The sequence below is a fragment of the Macaca nemestrina genome, chromosome 5 (assembly GCF_043159975.1).
Source record: "Macaca nemestrina isolate mMacNem1 chromosome 5, mMacNem.hap1, whole genome shotgun sequence".
In the NCBI taxonomy this organism is placed as follows: Eukaryota; Metazoa; Chordata; class Mammalia; order Primates; family Cercopithecidae; genus Macaca; species Macaca nemestrina.
Window position 1 is genome coordinate 70,562,935 of NC_092129.1, and position 26,768 is coordinate 70,589,702.

A 26,768-nucleotide genomic window follows, 5' to 3' on the forward strand; every position below is an offset into this window, starting at 1 on the left:
AAAACAAAGTCCACATGCTTTTGACACAAAGCAGAGGCTTTTCCTTGTCTCAGTCAAGAGTGGTATAAAGGGTTTACCACTTTGATGGTATAAAGGACATAAAGGGTTTACTACTTTGATGGTATAAAGTGGTATAAAGGGTTTACCACTATGATGGCCGTATGAAAATGGAGTGGCCCTCAATTTGTGGCAGATGAAAGTCAGGCTTCGGTCCCGGGGACATATTACCTAGTCATGCCAAGACTGCTTTCTCTATGAAAAATAAAATCTTCAAAAAATGGTGTTCCAAAATTATATTATCTCAGATCACTTTAGAAACATATGATCTTCTTCTTTTTTCTAAGACAGAGCCTCACTCTGTCACCTAGGCTGGAATGCAGTGGCGCGATCTTGGCTCACTGCAACCTCTGCCTCCTGGATTCAAGAGATCCTCCTGCCTCAGCCTCCCGAGCAGCTGGGATTACAAGTGTGCACCACCACCGTGCCTGGCTACTTTTTGTATTTTTGTAGAGACAAGGTTTCACCATGTTGGCCAGGCTGGTCTCAAACTCCTGACCTCAAGTAATCCACCTGCCTTGGTCTCCCAAAATGTTGGGATTACAGGTGTGAGCCACCGTCCGGCCAGAAACATCTGATTTTCTATTATATGCCTGTGCTTTCAGAAGGACAGCATACGGCTTATTTTTGCCAAACTCCAACTGAAGTCATTGTCTATCGTGTTACACAATGTCTCCTATAACAGAATCCATGAAATAACTCCTTCATTTCGGTGCTGGAAAAAGTTATTTCTCTGAAGATATTTTTATGTTTTTACTCTGCCCTCTCCTACAATAAACAACAACAAACAGTAAATCCCAGGAGGATTTCCTCTTTTAATTACCGGGCTTCTCAAAACACAATGTTCAATAAATTATTCATTTCAGGTACTTCATAACATTTCTCTGTTCATGTCAACTATTTGTTCTAATATGCAAAAGTATTTATTATCTCATTTGAAACTATGTTGAATGTTGAAAATCTACTTCAAATTCTTTCCTGGAAGGAAGTAGAAAAAAAAAAAAAAAACCTAAAGAAAAATAAGATATGGTATTTAGGAAAATTGCTTGCAAGTCTAAGGATGGCCCAAAGAAATAGCCTAGGGACATCTCTGACTGTATCAGCTTCTTCCTAAGAAACCCGACGCACTGTGCTGTTAGATGTTACAAATGAACACAACTGAGCTTTCTCTTTTTTGGATCTGCCATGAATTCAGGTTTTTACACTTAATGTCATCTTGGACACTTAAATACTGAATTTCCCAGGTTACCCCAAAGCTCCAGCAAAAGGAAAGGTGGAGCAGTAGCCGCACAACACTCCATCCTTCACATCCTGGGTTCAGAGAAACCACACAAGAATTGAAAGCATTCCAGAATCCAACACAAAAACCATTCATTAATTCCTAGCTTCCGAATCAGAGGATGAGTAAAGGTATGTATGTATACCTTTCCAAGGGGTGTCAGCTACACAGTAATAAAAACACGGCCCAAATTAAACAGGCTCAGGGGCTACTTTTCAGAACCAAGACTTGAAGACAGACATTCTAACCTGTTTTCTGATAGATTCAGAAGTCTTCATCAAGTTTAAAGTATCTTTAATGTTGATGACTATTGGCATTAAAGATCCTCTTGCCTCTTTTCAATCCTTTCCAATTTAATAAACATGTAAGTACAACATACAGTTCTAGGTATTATGCAAGACACAAAGGTTACTAAGGGCTTGATCTTGACCCTTAACCTGTTATTGAAGAAGAAATGCAAATTGTAGCAGAAAAATTCCCAGAAACTCCTTAAGGATGAATAAAAAAAATAACCCCTTAAACCTTAGGAGGATAAAAAAACAAGGCCCTCCTCCCCTGCAGCTTTTGGAGGCTACCTTACCGTGTCATTTCACCGACCCATGCAACTGCCACAGCCTAATAAAGGCTTATCTGTCGGCAGTTACTTTTTTTTAATTTGATGAAGAATTTCTAGTTTGATTTTTTAATTTTTTTTTTTTTTTTTTTTTACAGTCCCATTCTTAGACTGGACTTAATATCGGTCCTCTTTTTCAATTTCCTTAGACCAATACCAAATCTTTTATAAACTATATTTTCATGTTTTATTGTATTTTGTTTTTATATGTATCATTAATTGTTAAAAATTAAGATTTTGAATCCCTTTGGATATTTATTAGGCTTCAAAGATCTTGATGAGGAAGTCTGAGTGACTGCCAGTTCTCTGACGTTGGTGGTAAGGCTGGGGTGCAACGCACACTAGTTTAGCGTGAGCAACGATCACTAAGCACAAGAGCCACGGCCACCCCTACTTTACCTCATTCACGGACAAAACTGGAAGGTTGGTCCTGGATGGCTGTCTGGTCCTGGATGCTTTTAGTGGTCTCTTGATCTGTGGGAAGTCTTGTTTTGGAACAAATGTTTCCGTTGATATAGATGAGAAATGCCTCTTTAATATTTTTATAAACCATTTAGAACCCAATAGATGTGGTTTATGGGTCACTCTCCTGTGAGTACCAAAGGATTTCATGGTTGGAAGGTGTGCCTTTTCATCTTGGCAACGAGCAGCATTTAATGGAGAGAGCAGGCTTGTATTGGATTTTTTTTGGTTCATTTCCAGGATCTGAGACTTATTCAAACCACCAGATGTTTTATCAGGAAGGAAGAAATCCAAGTTTTGACATACTGTCAGTGTGCTGCATGTTGTATTTTCAAATTCCTTAAGTGGTTTTAACATTAGATGACTGATTCTTCGGCACTGATGTGCTTTTGATAATATATGATGAGATCCGGCCACGGCTCTGAGGAGTGTGGCTGGCATTACCACGTCCCAAGCTAAAAGAAAAGGAATTCAAAGTTCAAGTTTTAAAATTAACGCTTAAAACATATATAATATTTCCCTAGGTAATAGGCATGTTTCTGTAAAAAAATTTGTAAAACAGATACATCCTAATTCTAGCAAAAGAACAAGGTTAAAAAAGTGTACAGTGTTTCTGCCACTTTGCCTTTATCAACATTTGGCCTTCTTCCTGGAAGATTACAAGATTATAAAGCTACTGACATAACAAGAACCTTAAAAAAAAAAAGTGATGGGACCACTTCATTTACTTCATTAGCATATCAAGTATATAAAAATCTGTACTGGCCAGGCACTGTAGCTCACACTTGTAATCCCAGCACACTGGGAGATTGAGGCAAAGGGATTGCTTGAGTCCAAGAGTTTCAGACCAGCTGGGGCAACATGGCCAAACATTATCTCTACAAAAATGACAAAAATTTAAAAATTAGCTGGGTGTGATGGCAGCTCAGGCCTATAGTCGCAGCTACTCACAGGCTGAGGTGGGAGGATCACTTGAGCCCAGGAGACCGAGGCTGCAGTGAGTCATGATTGTACCACTGCACTCCAGCCTTTTTTCTGCCTCAGGGAAAAAAAAAAAGAATCAGGAAAGGCTCCCAGAAAGATCTAAGCTGATTCTAGTAGGGGAAGGTGCTTTTCAGCTTGGGGCTGGGCATGGGAGTGCATGAGGCACATCAGATACACACATGAACCTTCCAGACAAGGTAAACAGAATTTCCCCCTTATTTACAGTACGAAATGTGTTATTTTAAAGTTAGCCTATAGTAGGCCACACACAGTGGCTCATGCCTGTAATCGCAGCAGTCTGGGAGGCTAAAAGGGTGGGGGGGGAAATCTCTTGAGGCCAGGAGTTCAAAACCAGCCTGGCGAACATGGCGAAAACCCCTCTCTACTAAAAATACAAAAAAAATCAGCCAGGCATGATGGTGCGTGCCTTTAATCCCAGCTACTCAGGTGGCTGAGATACAGAATCGCTCGAACCAGGGAGGCAGAGGTTGCAGTGAGCCAGGATCGCTCCACTGCACTCCAGCCTGGGCAACAGAATGAGACTCTGTCTCAAAACAAACAAACAAAAAAGTTAGACCGTAGTAATCAATAATTCTTTTTTTAAAAATAACACGTTAGGTGCTAGAGATACATGAATCAATGATCTCAGAATTCAAAGTCTAGCAGAGGAAAATGAATGAGATGCACAAATTGCTCTTTTCCAGAGAAAGGAGCATGTGAAGAGTGTGGCATTGTCACAGAGGTGACATTTGAACTGAGTCTTGAAAGGGCAGAAGGATCAGCAAGTCAAACACTTCAGGCATGGAGTCCTATTTATCTCCCTATCTCAGGGGAGGTAGGAGTGAGCTGCAGAAGGTAAGGACCGAAAAAGAACCGGTGACCAGATCACCAGAGGATCTATAAAGTCATCCCAAAGAGTTTCTACAGGTGGGGAGAAAGCTGAGCTTCTAACTCTGAGAGTCACATAGTCAAATGTATGTTCCTGAAACAACTTTTTGGTGATGATGTGCAGGAGGAAACGAGAGAGACTCTAACATCACTCTGAGCACTTTCTACATGCCAAGTGCTCGGCCTCACCTCATAATGATCCCATTTCACTGATTAGGAAACTGAGGTTTAAAGAGGCTAAGTGCTCACCATTAAGAAGCTGCAGAGACGTAATTAACGTAAAACCCAGGCTTTCCCAATTCCAAAGTCAACACTCTTACCCACTACCTTTTATTTATTTATTACCTCTCTCCAGGATAAGGACAAAGATGATTCACAGTGATACTTAGGAGGTAGAACCTGCTGCTTTCAAAATCCCTTCAAAAGCCGGTATTCTGTGTTTCATTCTAGTCCAATTGGCTACTGCAGTTCACCTTTGATTAGTACTATTCCATTCCAGTTGAACCACTTAATTTTGAAGAACCTAACTATAAAATATTTTAGAAATGTGTCCACAGTCCTGGATTCTTTCATTATCTTTGAGGAAATTCTTTTTTTTTTTTTTTTGAGATGGGAGTCTCGATCTGTCACTCAGGCTGGAGTGCAGTGGTGCCACCTCAGCTCACTGCAACCTCCACCTCCCAGGTTCATGTGATTCTCCTGCCTCAGCCTCCTGAGTAGCTGGGATTACAGGTGTGCGCCACCAAGCCCAGCTAGTTTTTGTATTTTATATATATATATATTTATTTATTTAGCAGAGACGGGGTTTCACTATGTTGGCCAGGCTGGTCTCCAACTCCTCACCTCAAATGATCCGCCTGCCTTGGACTCCCAAAGTGCTGGGATTACAGGCGTGAGCCACTGCACCTGGCCTCTTTGAATAAATTATTTACCTCAAAACGCTATTGACTACCTTAATATGGAGGCTACATGAAGCACTATTACAATGTATGTAAAAGTTACAGGTAATATTATTGTTGCAGTAACTTTCAATGGTTTCTATATCCATGCTGATCAGTGGTGGGGATGATTCTTCCAAAACCCTGGCCCTGAGTTCCCTAATCTCCCTTCCTGAATGGTCCTGTTTTTCACTTTTCCTCAGCCACTCATGCCCATGGTCATTATCCCGTAACCTGTAAAGTAGCCACTAGACAACCCACATTGCTATTGAGCCCTTGAATTCTGGCTAGTATAAATTGAGCCTCAATTTTTTAATAAGCAAAATATCTCAACTCTTCTATCAATTATTTGTTGAAATAATATGTCTGGGTATATTGACCTAAATAAAATGCATTATTCAAATACATTTTAGCTATTCTTTTTTCTTTTTTGATACAAAGTTTCGCTCTTGTTGCCCAGGCTGGAGTGCAATGGCGGGATCTTGGCTCACTGCAACCTCCGCCTCCCCCGTTCAAGCGATTCTCCTGCCTCAGCCTCCCAAGTAGCTGGGATTACAGGTGCCTGCCACCATGCTTAATTTTTTGTATTTTTAGTAGAGACGGGGTTTCATCATGTTGGCCAGGCTGGTCTTGAAATCCTGACCTCAGGTGATCCACCTGCCTTGGCCTCCCAAAGTGTTGAGATTACAGGTGTGAGCCACCGGACCCCATCCCATTTTTATCACTGCACCTTCTAGAAAGCCTAAGATTACATTTGTGCCTTACGTTGTTTTTTTATCAGACAGGGCCCTACTGTCATTATCAATACATCGGACCTCCTCACCTCAATTTCATCCATTCTACTCTCTAAGCACCACCTCCTATCTTTGCATCTCACTCCTTCTATTACCCAATTCCAACAATTCTTCAACACCAACAGGACCCACGAGTCAATGATCCAACCACCTTTTTGCGGTCTCTCACTCCCCATGACTTCACTTCCTCCATATTCAGTTTACACTCCATGGTCTACCATTCTAATCTCTCTCTTATACCCCTGGAATCCCTTGCATCCCTTTCTTCCCAGTCTTTCCCATTGACGAGCAGTAATTAGTATCTTTATAACTGCTAAGCCAAAAACGTGGAGTCCACTTTGACTCTTTATTCTCCATATCCAACCTGTCAGTAAATCCCAAGGGCCTTCTAGGGACCACTGCCCATCATCAGTAATACTACTACCTAATCCAAACTGCTATCCTTCTCATGGATTATTATAATAGCTTTAACCAGTTTCCCTGATTCTGTTTTGGGCCCCCTACAGTTTCTTCTCAACACAAGCAACCAAAGTGATCCTTTGAAGTCAAATCTTAGCGCAAAATGTGGCTATGGCTTCACGGTTCACTTAATAAAAGCTGAAGCCCTCCGACCAGGCGTAGTGGCTCACGCCTGTAATCCCAGCACGTTGGGAGGGATCACTTGAGGTCTGGAATTCCAGACCAGCCTGGCCAACACGGTGAAACCCCGTGTCTACTAAAAATACTAAAATTAGCCGGGCATGGTGGCATGGGTCTATAATCCCAGCTACTCGGGAGGCTGAGGCAGGAGCATCATCGCCTGAACCGGGAGGCGGAGGTTGCAGTGAGCCGAGATCGCGCCACTGCACTAAAGCCTGGGCGACAGTGCAAGATTCCGTCTCAAAAAAAAAAAAAAGCCAAAGCCCTCAAAATGGCCTGCATGGCACTACATTCTCTGGCCCTTTATCAGCACTCCGACAGCTCTCTCCTTTGCTTATTTTGCTCCTCATTCTAGCCTCTGGATCTTTGCACTTGCTGTTCCTTACGCTCTTCTCCCAGGGATCTGAAAGGCTCACACCTTCACCTCCTTCGGAGGTTTGCTAAAATGTCTTCTACCCAGTGAAGCCTTCCCCAACCACTACATTAAAAACACACAACCAGCACCCGTTCTCTAACTTCCTCCACTTTGCATTTCTCCATTGTGTAACATCACTTACATACCTTTAATTTTTAGTTTATTAATTCATACTGCAAAACAACTCAGTTCTTATCATGTGCCAGCCATTGTGCCTAGTTGCTGACAATACAGTTGAAAATAAAATAGACAAAAATCCTATCTTTTGAATCTTTTGAACCTTACATTGGGAGTGACAGGCAAAAACAAGGTAAATCAGTAAAATACGTGAGACAGAACGCTAAAGGAAAAAAAAGGAAAGGGCTGATTTTTGTGTCTTCCCTCCAGAATGGAAGCTCCTTGAGGATACAGATTTGTGTGTTTTTTCCTACTATATCTCCTGACAATAGCGCCCAGTACATAGTAGGCATTCGATCGAATTTTTAAAATGAAATACTAGGCAGTTACTCAGTTCCTGGGCACATTTCAACTTTTAGACAATAACACCAATTAAGAAAATCAGTTACAGCTAGGCTACGATTCAAGAGACAACTGTCACTCATCTTTGGGAGCAGGCCGTTCAATTCCTCAAACTCAAAATTATTTTATCGATTTCTACAGTTACCGCGGTGCACTGGCTCAAAAAAAGGGTTCATTAATTGACTGAGTGCTTTTTACTTCCAGCTAAGTCGACCAAAGATCACGGTAAGAGGCAGAGGGTCACAGTCGCACCAGCGTAACCCGTGACTGTACACGTTCCGGGCGGCCAGGAGCCAGGGCGCAGACCTCCGAGCCGGACCACCCAAGCAGCTAAGGAAAGGCAGTACACTAACCTCTCCGCCGGAAGAGAAGAAGGAAGGGCCAGGGACGCGCGCTTCCTCTGCAGGACTGCAGGGAAAGAGCCGCAGCACCAGTCTCTCACTACAGCAGCCACCCCATCTCCTGGAAGGGCGCTCCCTCCCACCCCCGATACTGCGCAGGCGCACTGAACTCTGGTCCCACTTAGCGGGAGCAACTGGGACCACGTGACTATCTGACCACGTGACCCACGTCGCCGCGACCTCTTCCGCTCCCTAGGCCCTGGGACCTCCCGGTCCTTACCTGCTTCCGGCTTTCGCTGCTTCCATATCCGCTCCTCTAGTCGCCTTCCGCTGTCCCCGCCTTCGTCCCCGGAAGATTGGGTCCTCTGGCCAGCCACTGTTTGCCGTTTGTACGGGCACCAAATAAAGTTTCTTTATTCAAAAGCACTTTTTTTTTAAAAAGCCACACTACCCCTATTCTCAGCTCCTCCTTCGCGGCGGTAACGCCTCTGTTTCTGCGGCGGTTGAGCGCCGATCTTTGCGGCCGGGATCGCGGAACGTAATGGCTGTCGTCCCGGCGTCTCTCTCAGGACAGGACGTGGGGTTCGTCTTACTTTTCTCTTCCCCACTTTTGCGGAAAGCTGGGCCTCATCAGGAGCCTGTGGGGACTAAGCGGAGGGCGCTCGCTCTCCGGTGGGCTGCGTTCGAGTCCCGCCGCCGGGCGCGGCTTCCCAGGACGCCTTTGCGGGTTTCGCGGACTGGCTCGGAGGCGAGGGGAGGCGGCCCCGGGGAGGGAGCCCGCCCGCGGTGGCTGCTCGTAAGGATCAGGACAGGGCTCAGCTTCGCGGTCTGTTCCTGGCGGTCACTTTTCATTTATTCACTTTAATGAACTCGCTTTGGGGGCGTTAAAATTCTCCGTAAGAGTTGGGGATCTCAGAGCTGTTAAGAAACGGGTTTCTTCCTTTTGATCAAATCGTAATCTCACAGTAAGAACTGTCTGTAGTTTTTTGCTTTATAGTCATCACGCTACAGATTCTTGGGTAAAGTTGTGGGTGACCGTGCAAATAAGAACATCCATTTGCATAAATTGGCCAAATTTATATTTGAAATTGGTCCTTCAAAATATTGCAAAAGACGAGAACACTTTGAGGAAAATAAACCGCAGAAAGTAGGTTGAGGCCAAGAAAGTGGCGCCAATGGCCCAAAATTGAAGCGGGCACTGTTTCAGGTCCTGCAACTATAGAGAGTGTCTCCTTCAATTTTGCGCCCTAGGGCTTCTGGCCTCACTCGATTCCTGGCCAGAGACTTTGCTCCAGAGGTGCAGGAAGTGTAGTAGTTAGGAAAACAGTAATATTTTCCAATTAAAGTAAAATCTCAAAAAAGGACTTACTGTACCTACTGCCTGCGAAAATTCAAGTGGCAGTTGATTTAATATTCCTGCTTACCCTCTGAGGTTTTAGTGTTCTTTCATTAATGATTTTTAAAAATTAAATTCTGGTCAACGTAGTTGCTATACACATTAAAACCTAATCACTGTTTTGGGTGGTACTGGAGGCACCGCAGAGTAAGAAAGTGTTTGCAGTTTTTTTCTTAGCTATCATTTGAGGAAACCTTTTGAAGAAATACCCGAGTTACAACCTAATAATTTAACGATTGTCTCTTGTGATCCGAAGATAAAAACACTGGTCAGCTAAGCTCTGTGCTCTATGTTTAAAACTGCACGGAGTTTCACCACCAAATAAAGCTTTGTTTCTACCTGAATCATGTATTTCCTTAAAATGATATAAAATGATAATCTGTAAATCTTGGTTTTTTTGTATGAATAAAATCAAGAATATCTTTAATTTTTTAATGCGGGTATAAGTTTTTCTTCATCTCTAGCTTGCTTCATTTTTGGACACTTCTATAAAATCTCTAATTTTTTGACTGGGAGAAAGACAGTAGCATGTCTTCATTTGCTTAGGGGCAGAATAGGATGGAAGGAGTCTATTGTGCAGATAGAGAAGGCAGAGAAGGGGAAAACCTTTGAAAAGAAAATTGACTCAGAATACAGACAGAATTGAGAGACACAGGCTTACAAGTACCTTTAATTATTCATGTTGTTCAAACACGTTAGACACTTTAAAGTGGTTTCACATGCACTGCTTCTTTCACCTTTCTTAGCAGGTGACTTAGCAGATAGTAGTAGACCCTGGACAAGAGCCTGTTTGATTTCTAAGCTAATCCATTCCCTATCCTGTCACATTGCTAAGCGAGTTTCTGATTTAGGAAAATAAAAGCAATAGAATAGGAAAGATAAGAATGATTCAACAGACTCCATGGGAGAATCTGGGATTAGAGGCCCCGAGACAATTTGGCTTCCATGACATACCAGAGAAGTTTTCAGGTTTTCTTATGTCTTAATATAGTAATCACACAATACTTGTCTACCTTTTAATAGTTGTATGAAGAGTTTAATATACATGAAATGTCCCAGAAACTAAAAGCCAATCTTCTAGTGTAGATGCTACTAAGTAATATAATGCATGTGACTCTTTTTTCTAGATCATTTGCATATCTTACAATTAAAGACAGAATACCACAGATCTTAACTAAGGTTATTGATACATTGCATCGACATAAAAGTGAATTTTTTGAGAAACATGGAGAGGTAAGAATTGTTTTAATTTTTTGTTAATTTCTCAACAGAAACATAATAAATAGTTATTGAAGGCATCAATTTTCCTTTAAATGTAAAAATCAATAGATGGGCCAAGTATTTATTTGGTTTTAATGTAATACATTGAAATGGAGATAGAACAGCCAATCTTTAATTTAGAAAATAATTGTGTTCCAACAATTACTTCTGTCAGTTATTTAGACCTCAGAATGTATTTTCTAATATATTTAATGTTGTAATTGGTGAGTAGGCAACAGACTTGCAATTGACTTAGCCAAGTGACTAAGCGATTGAGTTGCTTAGAAGAGCTTTTTAAATTTCAAGTTTAATTTCAGTTGTAGTATTTATATTACTAATTTGAGATCTTGAGTCCTGGAAGTTCAAACTGCTATGCAAAGCTCAGTGATATGAATTATAATTGATTGACACGCACTGATTCAAGTTGGGACTCATTAGCATTCAGTGCAGAATAGGACGTTAGAAATCACTTTGTCCATTCAGTTAATGGATGAGGAGAAATCCAGATAACTATGTTATGTTAGATATAGGTCTTTAAACTTGTAGGTTCAGTAATCTTTCTATTACACAATAGACTGTAAAAGAGCATGCATACACCAGTACATTTTTTTTAAGCGTTGAAAACAAAGATTTAGAGAAATGGTCGGTGATCTTTTCTCCTTGGCCAAGTTGAAATGGAGTGAGATAATACATACACAGTTTGAGTGTAATGTTCTACTTCTTTCAACTTCTTTTATATTTTTTGAAACTTCTTTGAAACGAATCCTGGCATAACACAGGGATCACCTATTGTTCCTTATTGCTAAAATCCAGCTTAATTCAGACACTGACAATTCTATTGATGAATGGTTTTAATGTTTATCACATAAACATAATTTTGATAGCTGACATACTTTTATCACACAAGTATAATTTAGCCAAATTTGGATAGTTCACTTTAGTGTTTGGTCATATACGTAAGCAAATTACCGTAGTACTTGTGTTTTTGTTGTTGTTTTGTTTTTTCGTTTTTTTTTTGAGACGGAGTCTCGCTCTGTTGCCTGGGCTGGGGTGCAGTGGCCGGATCTCAGCTCACTGCAAGCTCCACCTCCCGGGTTTACACCATTCTCCTGCCTCAGCCTCCCGAGTAGCTGGGACTACAGGTGCCCACCACCTCGCCTGGCTAACTTTTTGTATTTTTTAGTAGAGACGGGGTTTCACCGTGTTAGCCAGAATGGTTTCGATCTCCTAACCTCGTGATCCACCCGTCTTGGCCTCCCAAAGTGCTGGGATTACAGGCTTGAGCCACCGCGCCCGGCCCTGTTTTGTTTTTTGAGACAGGATCTTGTTCTATCTACTAGGCTAGAGTGCAGTGGCGCAGTCGTGGCTCACTGCAGCCTCAAACTCCTAGATGCCAGCGATTCTCCCAGCTCAGCATCCTAAAGTGCTGGTATTACAGGTGTGAGCCACTGTGCCTGGCCCCATAGTGCTTTTGTAATTTCATTTTTTTTACCAGAGTGATCTAAAATGTAGTAATTAATGAAGTCTTAGTATATTGCTACTTGGCCTGTATGCCCGTAATCATCAGGTAACTAAAGGCAGAGTTTCTTGTCTCTCCAGCCCTATCGCATTTCACACTCTACTGGACACAGAACAGGATGTAAATAAAATGTTGACACAGATAAAGTCTGCTTTTGGTAGCCTTTCTGTCCTTTTTTCATGCCTCTATTATACCTATGACTGCTCTCCTTGGGCCTCCTGTGTTCTCCTAGCTCCCTAAGCCCCCACCTATAGCAGGGCCAGGCTTACCTCCAAAGGAGCCATGCCACACAGTTTTCTGTCTTCCCCCACCTCAGCGGTCAAACGTCCTTCCCCTTAGACTACCTGGTGTGGCAGATGTGTGTCTCTTGGAGACAGGGCCAGGCTTTATTCATCTTTCTCTGGTCCTGAGGTTAGTGTCAGGCACATACAGGGTTCAGTAAATGTTTGAGTTCAATTCAAGTAAGTGAACAAACTGGCAGTGACATCACTCTTAATCCATTAGCCTTTGTAGGTATATGTTTCTGTAAAAGGGTGCCTGATACCCTATAAAACCTCAGTTGTTGGAATTTATGGTTAAAGAGTTGAAGTTTAAGACTTTATGGTAGAGATTTGGAGGAGGGGGAGTTCCTCTCAAAACAGTCAGCCACAACTTCTTTTCTTCTATTTCTGAACCTGCAGAATCTCTAAAGCTTCAATCTTTTGTTCTAGCAGCAAAATAAATTCTACTTGGAACAAAAGAAAGAATGAAGAGATGTTTATATTGAGAAAATTACAGATCTGAAAGTAGGGACTAAATATCAACATGATAAAAATGATCTTATAAAAATACTCAGGCTTGATGTTTATTCTCTACATTTTATTATATACATGTTTTTATTAGGCTTACGTTTTCTTTTTTTTAATGGGGCAGGAATCTTGCTGATGTAAAACCAGAGGTGCCAAGTCATTTTCACTTCATTCTGATCCCATTACATTTGTCCCCACTCCAATTGGCCTGTCATGTGAGATAATATTGTAGCGCCTTGTATGTCAGCATATCTCATCTCTCACCTAGCTAGAACTCGGTGGAAAACAAGTTAAAAAAAAAATTGAGCTACCAAAAGAAACCTCAGAAAGGCCACAGTTTCCTTTCTAGTGGTGTCAATGGTGAAAGAAGAATGTGTATGGAAGCATGAAAGATATGGAAAGTCTGGCAGGGGTTCCTTTCCGTCTGTAGTAATGGTCACAGAAGATAACAGAAAGGCCAGAACTTAGATAGATAAGGCACGATTATGTTCATATGAGATCCGTGTGTGTTTTTGATTTTCAGTTTAAGAGTTCTAAATGTAATGTTTAAAGAAGTATAATGTAGTTTTGAACATTTTTCTTTTCTTAAGTCTGTAAAAATATGTTACCCTAGAGGAATTGCACAGACACACACACACAAACACAGACACAGACACACACATAATTGATTTTTCTTGTATTTTTGCAGGAAGGCGTGGAAGCTGAAAAGAAAGCTATTTCTCTCCTTTCTAAATTACGGAATGAATTGCAAACAGATAAACCAATTATCCCCTTGGTTGAGAAATTTGTTGATACTGATATATGGAATCAGTACCTAGAATATCAACAGAGTCTTTTAAATGAAAGTGATGGAAAATCAAGATGGTTCTACTCACCATGGTTGTTCGTAGAATGTTACATGTATCGTAGAATTCATGAAGCAATTATCCAGAGGTATGTGTGTAATCATCAACTAGCAAATGTTTAGAAATTTATACTTTTTCTGAAATTGTAAAAGGATAAGTTTAAAAATAAACACCAGTGGAAGCTTGAATTTGGTTGAGTTTAGCAAATCTTAATAGCATTGTTGGACATTTCTACAAATGTTACTGATGGACATTTCTACAGCTGTTACCGATTTAACAGATTCTTGGCAATTATAATCCACTTGCCTAGAATAGACATAAGAGTAAATATCTAAAGTACGAATTGGCCAGGCCCTGAGGTTCACACTTGTAATCCTAGCACTTTGGGAGGCTGAGGTGGTCAGATTGCTTGAGGTTAGGAGTTCGAGACCAGCCTGGCCAGCATAACGAAACCTGTCTCTAGTAAAAATAAAAAAATTAGCGAGGCATGGTGGCACGGGCCTGTAATCCCAGCTACCCGGGAGGCTGAGGAATGGGAATTGCTTGAACCTGGGAGGCAGAGGTTGCAGTGTGCCAAAATCGTGCCACTGTACTCCAGCCTGAGCAACAGGGTGAAACTCTGCCTCAATAAAATAGATAAATAAAGCATGAATTAATTGAAGATTATAATAAAGACATAGAATAAAAGAAGTTTTGCTTATTGAGTAAAAAATGTTAATTTGAAATAGTTGCATATATATAAATCAGGATGGGACAAAGTAAGCATATGTTTTGTTTATTAAAATAGATGATAAACATGTTACAACTTATTTGGTTTAAGGAGTCATGAGAACAATGAATCATGCTATTGTATTACAGTCTTAATCTTTCATCATTTTTTTAAAAACATTAGTTTAGAAAAAGATTTTTAAAGTACACGTGTTTCAAAGTAACTTTTTATAGGCTTGTTTGTATTATTAAATTTTTCCTAGGAAAACATCTGATAGAGAACTAGTTTTTAGGCCAGGCGTGGTGGCTCACGCCTGGAATCCCAACACTTTGGGAGGCTAAGGCAGGTGGATCACTTGAGGTCAGGAATTTGAGACTAGCCTGGTGAACGTGGCAAAACCCCATCTCTACAGAAAATACGTAATTACCCAGGTGTGGTGGCACATTCCTGTATTCCCAGCTACCCAGGAGGCTGAGGCAGGAGAATCACTTGAACCTGGGAGGCAGAGGTTACAGTAGCCGAGATTACACCACCGTACTCCATGCTGGGTGACAGAGCAAGACTGTTTAAAAAAAACAAAAAACTGTTATTTATAGTGCCAAAGAAAAGTTAATGGGGATTATTGGATTATCCTTAATGATCACAGGTTCCAAAAATCCAGGTTTGTTGACTAAGAGGAATCCTTTGGTATCTATTCGTAAACATAGCATAGGATAATTTAAAGTCATCAAGTCAGCACTAATTATAAAATAAAATTATTTTGGGAAACATATGTAAAATAAAACATATGTAAAAATTATTTTGAGAAAACAGTTCCATTATTTTGGGAAACAAAAAAGCTAATGAACAGCTTTTTTGTCTTAATCTTACACACACATACACACACACATATATATATATTTTTTTTTTTTTTTTAAGTTTTTTTTATGTTGTTTGAGACGGAGTCTCGCTCTGTCGCCCAGGCTGGAGTACAGTGGCGCAATCTTGGCTTGCTACAACCTCTGCCTTCGGGTTCAAGCAGTTCTCCTGCCTCAGCCTCCCCAGTAGCTGGGATTACAGGCGCCTGCCACCTTGCTTGGCTAATTTTTTTTTTTTTTTTGTATTTTTAGTAGAGAGGGGTTTCGTTATGTTGGCCAGGCTGGTCTTGAACTCCTGACCCCAGGTGATCCTCCCACCTCATCCTCCCAAAGTGCTGGGATTACAGGCATGAACCACCACGCCCAGCCTGTATATATTTTTTCATATCACAATTTGTTGTTTTTTCTGATAGGTAGGTTTTAGAACTTCTGATCTAAAAGCAAAATACACTATTAAAACTCTAGTGCATGCTGGGTATGGTGGCTCACACCTGTAATCCTAGCACTTTGGGAGGCCGAGGTGGGCGGATCACAAGGTCAAGAGATCAAGACCATCCTGGCCAACATGCTGAAACCCCGTCTCTACTAAAAATACAAAAATTAACTGGGCGTGGTGGTGCGCGCCTGTAGTCCCAGCTACTCGGGAGGCTGAGGCAGGAGAATCACTTGAACCCAGGAGGCAGAGGTTACAGTGAGCCAAGTTCGTACCACTGCACTCCAGCCTAGGTGAAAGGGCAAGACTCTGTCTCAAAAAAAAAAAAAAAAAAACCTCCAGTGCACTGCTTGGCACGGAGAAGGCACCCAGTAGATGTAAGGAGCTGTCAGTAACTAGCAATGTTCTAGTGACTGCGCAACCCAGTGAAATGTAGGCGTTGTTATGGTCCATTTTACAGTTGAGGTGACTGAGGCTCAGACAGATTCCTAACATGCCCAAGGTGACATGGCTAGTAGATGGTGGAACCAGGATGTGAGCCTGAACTGTGTGAATCAGATTAGAGTCCTTATTTAACCATTCTTCCCAAATAGTAGATTTAGATGCCTGTCAAGGACTGAGAGTAGTCTGAAGTTCGGGGTGATGGTTTCATAATTTTGGAAAATATCTGTGGTATGAGCCAAAGCTGCCAAAGTATTGAAAGACTGGGTGGCACCTTGAGCAGGGTTAGTGGAGTTTGGGTTTTTAAGGCAACAGCAATGCTGTTTCTGAATTTGCTTTTAGAGATTGATCAGGTTCAGAGACTAAAAGTACCTAGAGCAGATTTTCACAAACCTGGCTGCACATTTATGACCCAGTGGGGGAAAAGGAAGGCGGCTTCAAAAATGCATGTTTTTAGGCCAGGCACAGTGGCTCACGCCTGTGATCTCAACATTTGGGAGGCCGAGGCGGGTGGATCACCTGAGGTCAGGAGTTGGAGACCAGCCTGACCAACATGGTGAAACCCCGTCTCTACTAAAAATACAAAAATTAGTCAGGCATGGTGATGGGCACCTGTAATCCCAGCTACTCAGGAGGCTGAGGCAGGAGAATCACTTGAACCCAGGAGTTGGAGGTTGCAGTGAGCCAAGATCATGCTATTGTACTCCAGCCTGGGCGACAAGAGCGAAACTCCGTCTCAAAAAAACCCCACATAGTTTTAGATTATTACGTTGGAATAAATACAGATTGTTTAATTGATCTGGGGTGGGGCCTGGGTGTCAGTTTTTCTTTCGGAAGCTCAGAGAGTGATGATAGCCACTGGTTCAGCGAACAGATTGTTCAATGGAATAGAGGGAACATGCAGCTTTAAGTTCAAGAAACTAGAATGTTGCACAGTCACGGATGTAGAACTCTTCCCAAAGTGATATCTGTGGCAGATAAAGAACCATCTTACAATGGAGCTAGCACTGAAGTCGTTCTGAAATGTCTAATTTTTAGGTTCTTGTATGGAGGATCACTATCCTAGGTCAATGGCAACTCCAAACTGACCAGCTTTTATAGCAGACATATTTACATTAATTTACAATTTTATGCTGAAATGTGCTTTGATAGTCTGCCAGTCTAAATTAAGATTCAAAGTTTTGGCCATATGTGAAATTTAAACATATTAAGTACATACACTTCAGATATTGAAAGGTGAAAATACAGAGAAAATATTAAATTTTTAAAAAAACTTTAATAAAGTGTAATACACATATAGAAAAATGCGCATGCCTTATATGTTCAAGAACATACTTGTGTACCCAGTGCCCAGATCAAGAGGCAGAACCTTACAGACCCCAGAAGTCCACCTTGAGTCCCCTTCCAGTCACCACCATCATTACCCCTCCAGGATAACCGTTGTCCTGACCTGTGTTAGTTTTGCCTGTTTTTTAACTTTACTGAAATGAAATGATACAGTATATAGTTTTGTGTCTGGCTTCTTTCACTCATTTTTATGTTTGTGAGACTCATCCATATGTTACAGTATAATTGTAGATCATTCTTATTGCTTTATAATATTGCGTTATATGAACGTATTACAATCTGTTTACTCCATTGTGATGGATGTTTGAGTACTTTTCAGTTTGGAGTTGTTAGGAAGAATGCTGCTATAAACATTCTAACACTTCTTTGCTGAACATATGGATGAATACATCTGTTGGGTATATCCCTAGAAGTGAATCACTGGGTCATAGTGTGTGTACATACACAGCTTTAGGAGATTCTAAAATAGCAAACATTCTAAAATGAGGATTTATATATAGTTATGTGAGTTTACTCTCTTAAATATAAGAAATAAAGCTCATTCTTAATATGAGGTGTGACTTTAATGAATGGTTTGTTAATAAAACATTAGAACATTTTTTATTAGAACCTTTTGTAGAGGGCCAGTAAATCTTTGTTTTTTTTGTAGTAAATCTTTTGGGCATAGGGGCCATGTGGTCTCTGTTGCAGCTGCTGAACCTGTCGTTGTAGTGTGAAAGCAGCCTTAAATAATATGTAAGAATGAGCATGGCTGTGTTCTAAAGAAACTTTATTTAATGGACACTGAAATTTGAATTTCATGTATCACAAAATACTACTTTTCTTTCACTTTGTTTTCAGCCATTCAAAAATATAAAAACCACTCTTAGCATGTGAGTCAGACAAAACAGGTGGTGGACCGGATTGGGTCTATGCATCCGAATGATATTTATCCTTTTAAGTCACCTTGAGAGACTGATGGATTTCAGCAGTGCTGCCATTGCTAAAACCATCTTTGAATTATTTGGAACTTCTTTCAGAGCCAGTTTACATGCCTCAAAAAGAAAATTTAGTCTTCTGTTTTTTTAGTAACTCATTTTTGATTAAAAAAAAAAAGGTTTTTATCCAATTTGATCACACACCTCATTCTACTGAAGTCACTCCGAGTGACTTTTGACTGTTTCCAAAAATAAATTGACTCCAAAGGATGAAGATATGTGATCACTGACAGGAGGTTTAATGATGTGCCACAAGCAAGTTCTGAAGAAAATTCCAGAAGAGGAATTCCAAAAGTGCCCTGAGCAATGGCAGTGCCCTTGGAATAAGCTTCCCGAGGTGACTAACTGGCCGGAAGGAGGCAGCCATCATTCGGATGTTTAAATACTGGTATGTTATTTAAAACAAAACAAGGCCGGGCGCGGTGGCTCAAGCCTGTAATCCCAGCACTTTGGGAGGCCGAGATGGGCGGATCACGAGGTCAGGAGATCGAGACCATCCTGGCTAACACGGTGAAACCCCGTCTCTACTAAAAAATACAAAAAAAAAACTAGCCGGGCGCGGTGGCGGGCGCCTGTAGTCCCAGCTACTCCGGAGGCTGAGGCAGGAGAATGGCCTGAACCCGGGAGGCAGAGCTTGCAGTGAGCTGAGATTCGGCCACTGCACTCCAGCCTGGGCGGCAGAGCGAGACTCTGTCTCAAAAAAATAAATAAATAAAAAAAATAAAACAAAACAAAACAAATCAATCCCATTACATCGGTCTTAGATTGTTTTTACCCTAACATGAATGGCCCATGGAAAAAGTAGCTAATTTGGAAGACCCAATAATCTGAATGTCTTTTATATTCAATTCAGTAAAGTTTATTAAATTAGTATTTATATCTTTTTAGTTATGATTTTCTTAAGCCAATATAATATGATTTAATCTCTCGCTGGAAAACATGAAGGTGTAGTCGTGTCACATACGTCACCTTTGGTTAAAGTTGCCCAAAAATACCTAAATATTAGTGATGAAAAATTATCATTCTTCTAAAACGTACAATAGTATTAAGTCTAATTTATCTTAAGTACTCATTGTATTTCCATCATACTCTGTGTTTCATTCTGTTGATGATTGCTGCATTGTATTCAAATATTCTGTTTATATTCTATACATTTGTTACTAGAACTCTGCCACATCGGGTGCTTAAAAAATGTTTGTTGAACTAAAACAGTTGTCTTGAAATTTATCTTTCTCCTTCTTTTGCCCTGGAATCCCTGCTGGGTAAATAATTATGAACATAGTCATTATCACTATTTAATATTTCCAGAAAAATACTTGATTTGGGAACTTTTGACAATGAAAATGAGTTTGAGAGATTTTTGTGTAATTTGATTATTTAGTGTTAAGTTTTTCTAGTTAGTCAATTAGATAAATGCTATATCTAGTTTCTGTTAGCACTAATTATTGAGACTGTGTGGTGCTATTTTCTTTTAAGAACTGCAGTTATCCTAATGTACAGATTAAAATGTTTCACTTATGTTTTTCTCCTCCTTTAGTCCGCCAATCGATTACTTTGATGTATTTAAAGAATCAAAAGAGCAAAATTTCTGTGAGTCACAGGAATCTGTCATTGCTTTATGTACTCACCTGCAACAATTGATAAAAACTATTGAAGATCTAGATGAAAATCAGCTGAAAGATGAGTTTTTTAAACTTCTGCAGGTAAATGTGATCATTAATCTTCTGAGTGTGTTTTATTTAAACAGAAAATAAACTGTTGTACAGTTAACAAAACATGTAAATATTTTTCTTTGCTATAATTGATCATTTTTTATCTAATGGTGTTAAGAGATGAAAATACATTAATTTTGTGAAATGGGTTTGAAATCTTTTCTGCTCTGACTGGCTATGATTTTAGTGGCAAAGAAGTTATCTGACTTTCTAGCTTCTGTCATACTTGAGAGAATACTTCATAGTAATTTGCTTAGCTTTTGTCGTGCTTGAAAGAACAATAGTAATTTGGTCTCCCAGCTGACTTGGGTGTGTGTTGGCTCTGTGGCTCATTTGTGTTTGGACCTGAGGCCTGTCGCTTAATTTATCTGGGCCTCAGTTTCCTCCTCTGTTAAATGAAGATAATGTATACTTTGTAATTTGATGTGAGAATTCAACTAGATTCTTGCATGTGAAGTGCTGAGCGCAGAGCCTGGGATACAGCCTGCTGTTAGCATCAGTGGATGAAAATATTTGGGTAGTCAGTTGGCCCATTAATACACTATCATTGCATTTCTTTGTTTATCTTGTATTCAGTTTAGTTTTTAATTCATGCAAACATCCTGAAATTTACAACACATTATTAGAATCAGAACTATTAGGAAACATGTGGTACGTAGCAGTATCCCCAGCCCTCACATTTTCCAGAAAAAGTGAGGAAGACTTTCAAAAAGAAATGTTAGAAAGTGCCCTGAAGAGAAATAAAGCAGGAAAAGGGTGTTGGGGATGTTGGGGATGAGATCAGGGCTGCCAGGGAAGGGTCCATGGAGGCTGAGGCTACAGACCTGAAGGCAGGGAAGGAGTAAGTCAGGTGCATGTGTGGGGAGTACATGGAGAGGTGAGAAAAATTGCAAGGAAACCCTGTAGTTGCTGAGAGGTAGGGGGGTGGAAGGGACACAGAACGGCTTGTATTAATTAAATTTTTACTAAAAGTGAAACAAGCCATCAGAGAAAACCTTCTGAGAGCAGAGTGGTAATGCTATTTGACTATTTCAAGGAATGCTTCTGAGAATAGACTGCGAGGGGCGAAGGTGGAAATGGGGAGAGCTGGTCTGAAAATAACTTGGGGAGGGAGGTTGGGGCCAAGTTGATAGCATAAGAGGTAGTGACATCACCAGAGCCTCGATGTTCTTTGAACATAGAAGCTGCAGGAATTGCTGACAGATTATAGGGGGCAACAAAGCCCTGGTGAGACTTCGAGGGCAAGCAAAGTCACAAATAAAGGCATATTTTGAGTTCAAAACAAAAATTGTCAGGATATTGTTTTGTTTTGTTTTGTTTTTGAGACTAGAGTCTCGCTCTGTTGCCCAGGTTGGAGTGCAGTGGCGCGATCTTAGCTCACTGCAACCTCCATCTCCTGGGGTCAAGCAATTCTCCTGCCTCAGCCTCCTGAGTAGCTGGGATTACAGGCGTATGCCACCCCACCTGGCTAATTTTTGTATTTTTAGTAGAAATGGGGTTTCGCCATGTTGGCCAGGCTGGTCTTGAACTCCTGACCTGAGGTGATCCACCCGCCTTGGCCTCCCAAAGTGCTGGGATTATAGGCGTGAGCCACCTTGCCTGGCCCAGGACATTGTTAACTAATAAACCTTGTTTTTTGTTTTTTCCTTTCAACTCTGCCTTATGCTTAGCCTTGGAATTAAAACAAAAACAAAAACTGGCATGCTAGTTCTTGACTCCTAGCTAGCCCATTCTTTTAGGGAATCATCTTCTTTGAATGTGTTCTTTGTCCCATAAGTATAATAAACTGTGAAGAAGAATGAGCATGCATCTGTTTTCTGTCATCTGATTTGGCTAACAACTTCTTCACACTGTCACTGTGCTCCCAAGTGAACGGGGCCAGAGTTGCCTCCACTTGGTGGCCACAGTGAGCAACAGGTTAACCTCTCAAGGGAAGCTTGAAAACATTCTAGTTTGCAGAGACTGTTGATCGCTTTCAAGAGTCGTAGCACTCTCCCACTGTCCACACGCACATTTCTGGGGCTACTATGGCAAATGCCATTCTAGGTGCTGGGCTTGTAGTGGTAAAACAAAAACAGGCTGATTCTCCCTGTCAAAACTTGTGATCTTGAGGGAATATAGACAATCAAGTAATTGCACAAAAAACTATGTCGTTACAAACTAACGACAGACGTTGTCGTTGGGGCGAAGACGAAGACGTTGTGAAGGGCAAGTGCAGGAGGCTAGCACAGAACCTGCTCTCAGTCGCTGAAGGCCATCGTGGACACCATTGTATGGATTTCTTCAGGAAACTTGAGAAAAGGGTGACCTTGGACACTTTAGTTACTATTTAAGCCTTATTTTTAAACAAAATTTATTCATTTATCTCTTTTTAAAATAATACTATTCGGCCGGGCGTGGTGGCTCACACCTGTAATCCCAGCACTTTGGGAGGCCGAGGTGGGCAGATCACCTGAGGCCAGGAGTTTGAGACCAGTCTGGCTAACATGGCAAAACCCCGTCTCTACTGAAAATACAAAAAATTAGCCAGGCGTGGTGGTGGGCGCCTGTAATCCCAGCTACTTGGGAGGCCGAGGCAGGAGAACAGCTTGAACCCGCGAGGCAGAGGTTGCAGTTAGCCGAGATCACGCCACTGCACTCCAGCCTGGGCGACAGAGTGAGACTCCATCTCAAAAAATAAATAAAAATAAAAATAAATAATACTATTCGCCTGTAATCCCAGTACTTTGGGAGGCTAAGGCGATCACATCACTTGAAGTCAGGAGTTCGAGACCAGCCTGTTCAACATGGCGAAACCCTTTATCTACTAAAAATATACAAATTAGTTGAGCGTGGTGGCATACCCTTGTAATCCCAGCTACTTGGGAGGCTGAGGCATGAGAACTGCTTGAACCTGGATGGTGGAGGTTGCAGTGAATCAAGATCGCACCACCACACTCCAGCTTGGGTGAAGAGGAAAACTTTATCTCAAAACAAAAAAATTAAAAAAACAGAAAAAACTATTGGTTGGAACATGCATTCTCCTTATTTTAAATTACAAATGAGGGCCTGACAAGGTGGCTCATGCTTATAATATCAGCATTTTGGAAGGCCACAGCAGGAGGATTGCTTGCGGCCAGGAGATAGAAATTAGCCTGGTCAACATAGTGAGACCCCATCTTTATTAAAAAAGAAATCACAAGTGAGAGTAGAGTCTGTTTTAGCTAGTGTTTATTGAGTACTTCTATATGCCAGGTATTTGGTACATTATTTGCATGCATTATATCAATTCTCACAATAATTCTGTGAGGTAAGTAGTAATATCTCATTTTTCAGTTGCAAGACTTGAGCCTTAGAGAGCTTAAGTTTAATTTGTCGATGATCATAAGCTGAAGATGCTGAGTTTGAACCCAGGTTGAGCCTGAAGTCCTAAACGTGTAATTTTATGGCTTAAAAAAAAAATAGGCCTACATACTGTTTTCTACAAAACGTAATTGAGTATTCAATTTAAAGCGGAATAAGATAATTGATTACAATGGATCTTTAGTTAACATGACCTTGTTTAAAAAGTAGCGTCTTTAGATATCACCTTGTTCAGTTTTTAAAATTTTACAAATGAGAGAACCAAATCCCAGAGAGGTGTCATGTCCTAAGGTTATCCAGTTAGTGAAAGAAACTGGGCAGTTCTGCAGGGGCTAGGAGGAAAAAATAAACTTTTCTTTTTTCTCTTGACTCTGCATTATATGGGCAACTTTGAGCCTCTCTTTACAGCAACCGATGGTGTTCTAATATCGTTAAGCTGCAAAAACTTTTATTCTGAATAAATAATGTGAGTGCTAAAATAATTGAAACCAGTTTTTTTAAGTCCATTACGTACTGATGAATTAGAAATTTCAGTTTTATCTTGTTAATACAGCATCATGTGAAACAAAGTTTGTGCATTGTTAGAGAAAGTATGGATTTGATGGGCATTTAAAGAGTTTTGTAGATATGTATTAGTTTTTTTGCAACGTTCCCCCACCCCGCTACATAATGGAGTTTTGTTGGCTATTCAGCAGAAGGGTGAATATTTTGTACTTTTTCTTTTTCAGATTTCACTGTGGGGAAATAAGTGTGATCTGTCTCTCTCAGGTGGAGAAAATAGTTCTCAGAAGACCGATGTACTAAATTCATTGGAAGACCTAAAACCTTTCATTTTATTGAATGATATGGAACATCTTTGGTCATTGCTTAGCAATTGCAAGAAAACAAGAGAAAAAGCTTCTGTTACTAGAGTGTATATTGTTCTTGATAATTCTGGGTTTGAGCTTGTTACAGATTTAATATTAGCCAACTTCTTGTTGTCCTCTGAACTGGCTACTGAGGTTCATTTTTATGGAAAAACAATTCCATGGTTTGTTTCTGATACTACTATACATGATTTTAATTGGTTAATTGAACAGGTAAAACATGGTAATCATAAGTGGATGTCCAAGTGTGGGGCTGACTGGGAAGAGTATGTTAAAATGGGTAAATGGGTTTACCACGATCATATATTTTGGACTCTGCCTCATGAGTACTGTGCAATGCCTCAGGTTGCTCCCGACTTATATGCTGAATTACAGAAGGCACATTTAATTTTATTCAAGGGTGATTTGAATTACAGGAAGTTGACAGGTGACAGAAAATGGGAGTTTTCTGTTCCATTTCATCAGGCTCTGAATGGCTTCCATCCCGCACCCCTCTGTACCATAAGAACATTAAAAGCTGAAATTCAGGTTGGTCTGAAGCCTGGGCAAGGGGAACAGCTCATGGCCTCTGAGCCCTGCTGGTGGACCAGTGGAAAGTATGGAATATTTCAGTACGATGGTCCCCTTTGACTTGATTTAGGAGCTCTCAGTTGCATAGAAAGATGACGAGCACCTTTTCATCCCCAGAAAAGGAGCGCGTGAATTGAGTCGCCTGGCGGCTGGCTCTGTACGCGCTCTGGGATGCTTGGCTTCTCCGTGCCCATCTACATGCGCACTGGATGATTTTTCTTTTTAACATTTTGCCCCACTACACTGTTTTTGGGATAGATGGGTTAAGCAAGTTACAGATAATTACATTTATATTGGAATTTTAGCAACTTTTTTTCAGGTTAAATACATCATTTCAAGTGCTTTTAATGAACTTAATTGGTTAGGAAGCAAAAAATAAGCGAGTTCTGCTTTTAGTTAACCCTATTCTTTTCTTAAATAGTGCACTGCATGGTATTTAATATTCCAGGAAGCATGAAGTTTTATTTTGCTTGATTTTGGGCTCATGAAATAATAGCTCTGTGAAAATGCACATCTTAATGACTCTCTGTAAAGAGGCATTCCTTACAACTGTGATGTTTCCTCACATAAAAGTTACCTCATAAGTTAATTCTAACTTTTATTCTCCTTGAATTTTATTTCATTTCAATAGCTTGTTTCATTTGCACACCTTTGTATTTTCATTGACCTGTAGAATGGATGTTAGGAAACCCAGAATTGAACACAGTGAAATAAATGGTATTTTAAGAAATGTGATATCTTTTATATTCTATTTATGATATCCATAATCAAATGAGATTATTTTACCACATAAGTGTTTTAAATAAACAGATTTTTAGTTTGCAGTTTTAGGAAAATGCTTTAGATAGAAAAGGTTCTTACGCATTGAATTTGGAGTACTACCAACAATGAATGAATTTATTTTTTATATTCTTACACATTTAATTGGTCATTGTCACAGATACTAAACACTAAAAATTTCAGGTCAGTTTGTTTTGAAACTGAAATTGGAAAAAAAATCTGGAAGTGTTTTGTTGCACTAAAATAATAAAATGAGTTGTACTGAAAATCTCATTGGTTTTATTTTCCAGCGGGGAAAAATCAAGAAAGGAAGGTTAAAAATGAGATTTATATAAAAAGAAACTTGTAATATGTATTATAGATGTTGCCAAAAGCAGTTATTAAATATCATTTATAAAAGGTTATTAGTCTATGCTCTAGCTAAGTATTAAAAAAGATTTTTGCAAAATGTTTATATAAAACTGTACATTTTGAATCTACTGTGTTTCTTTATCCACATGTGTGCCTCTTTTAAAGAGTAAGTTTGTAAAATGCTTTCGTATTAGAATTGTTTGTAGGCATTTGACATAATTTAGAACACAGTTGTTTATTTAGGTTGACTTCATAGCCACCATGTGAGCTCCAGCACTGGAAGTAGTTCAACACCCCCCTTCCCCATGAAAAAGAGCAAGGAAGCAAACTAGTGCAAGAAAGGTGGCACTGAGGAAGAGGGTCAGGTCAAGATAGAATTTTTTTTAATGCTTAGCAGGAGGAAGGGCTTACCTATGTTTTCACCAGTTGATTTTTAACTTTTAATGTTGGTTTAGTGTTGTTTTGTTTTTAAGACAGGGTCTCGCCCTGTTTCCCAGGCTGGAGTGCAGTGGCATGATCACAGCTTATTGCAGTTTTGACCTCCCGGACTTAGGCGATCCTCTCACCTCGGCCTCTTCAGTAGCTGGAATATGGGTGTGTGCCACCATGTCCAGCTAATTTTGTTTTGTAGCGGTGAGGTCTCACT

The 26,768-nt window shown here is 40.3% G+C and overlaps 2 protein-coding genes across 4 annotated transcripts in view; one reads left to right on the forward strand and one right to left on the reverse strand.

Annotated features, from left to right (window-relative positions):
- LOC105489039 (required for meiotic nuclear division 1 homolog) overlaps positions 1 to 8,316 on the reverse strand; it is a 48,621-nt gene extending 40,305 nt beyond the window's left edge. The window contains exons 1-2 of one of the 3 annotated variants that reach the window (XM_011753616.2): positions 8,210 to 8,316; positions 2,349 to 2,866 (exon numbers count right to left, since the gene is read on the reverse strand). In XM_011753616.2, the coding sequence (XP_011751918.2) occupies positions 2,349 to 2,852 (504 nt within the window). In that variant the 5' untranslated portion in view covers positions 2,853 to 2,866; positions 8,210 to 8,316. Of the gene's footprint in view, positions 1 to 2,348; positions 2,867 to 7,941; positions 8,096 to 8,209 lie in introns of those variants that run through there. The other 2 variants (XM_011753614.2, XM_011753615.2) reach the window with 2 other exon arrangements.
- Positions 8,317 to 8,327: 11 nt separating this feature from the next.
- Positions 8,328 to 25,726, forward strand: LOC105489038 (acidic residue methyltransferase 1). The gene is made up of 5 exons (XM_011753613.3): positions 8,328 to 8,511; positions 10,453 to 10,558; positions 13,581 to 13,825; positions 20,039 to 20,204; positions 24,284 to 25,726. The coding sequence occupies exons 1-5, from the start codon at positions 8,471 to 8,473 to the stop codon at positions 25,049 to 25,051; spliced, it is 1,326 nt and encodes a 441-aa protein (XP_011751915.2). The 5' UTR covers positions 8,328 to 8,470; the 3' UTR covers positions 25,052 to 25,726.
- The last annotated feature ends 1,042 nt before the right edge of the window (positions 25,727 to 26,768 follow it).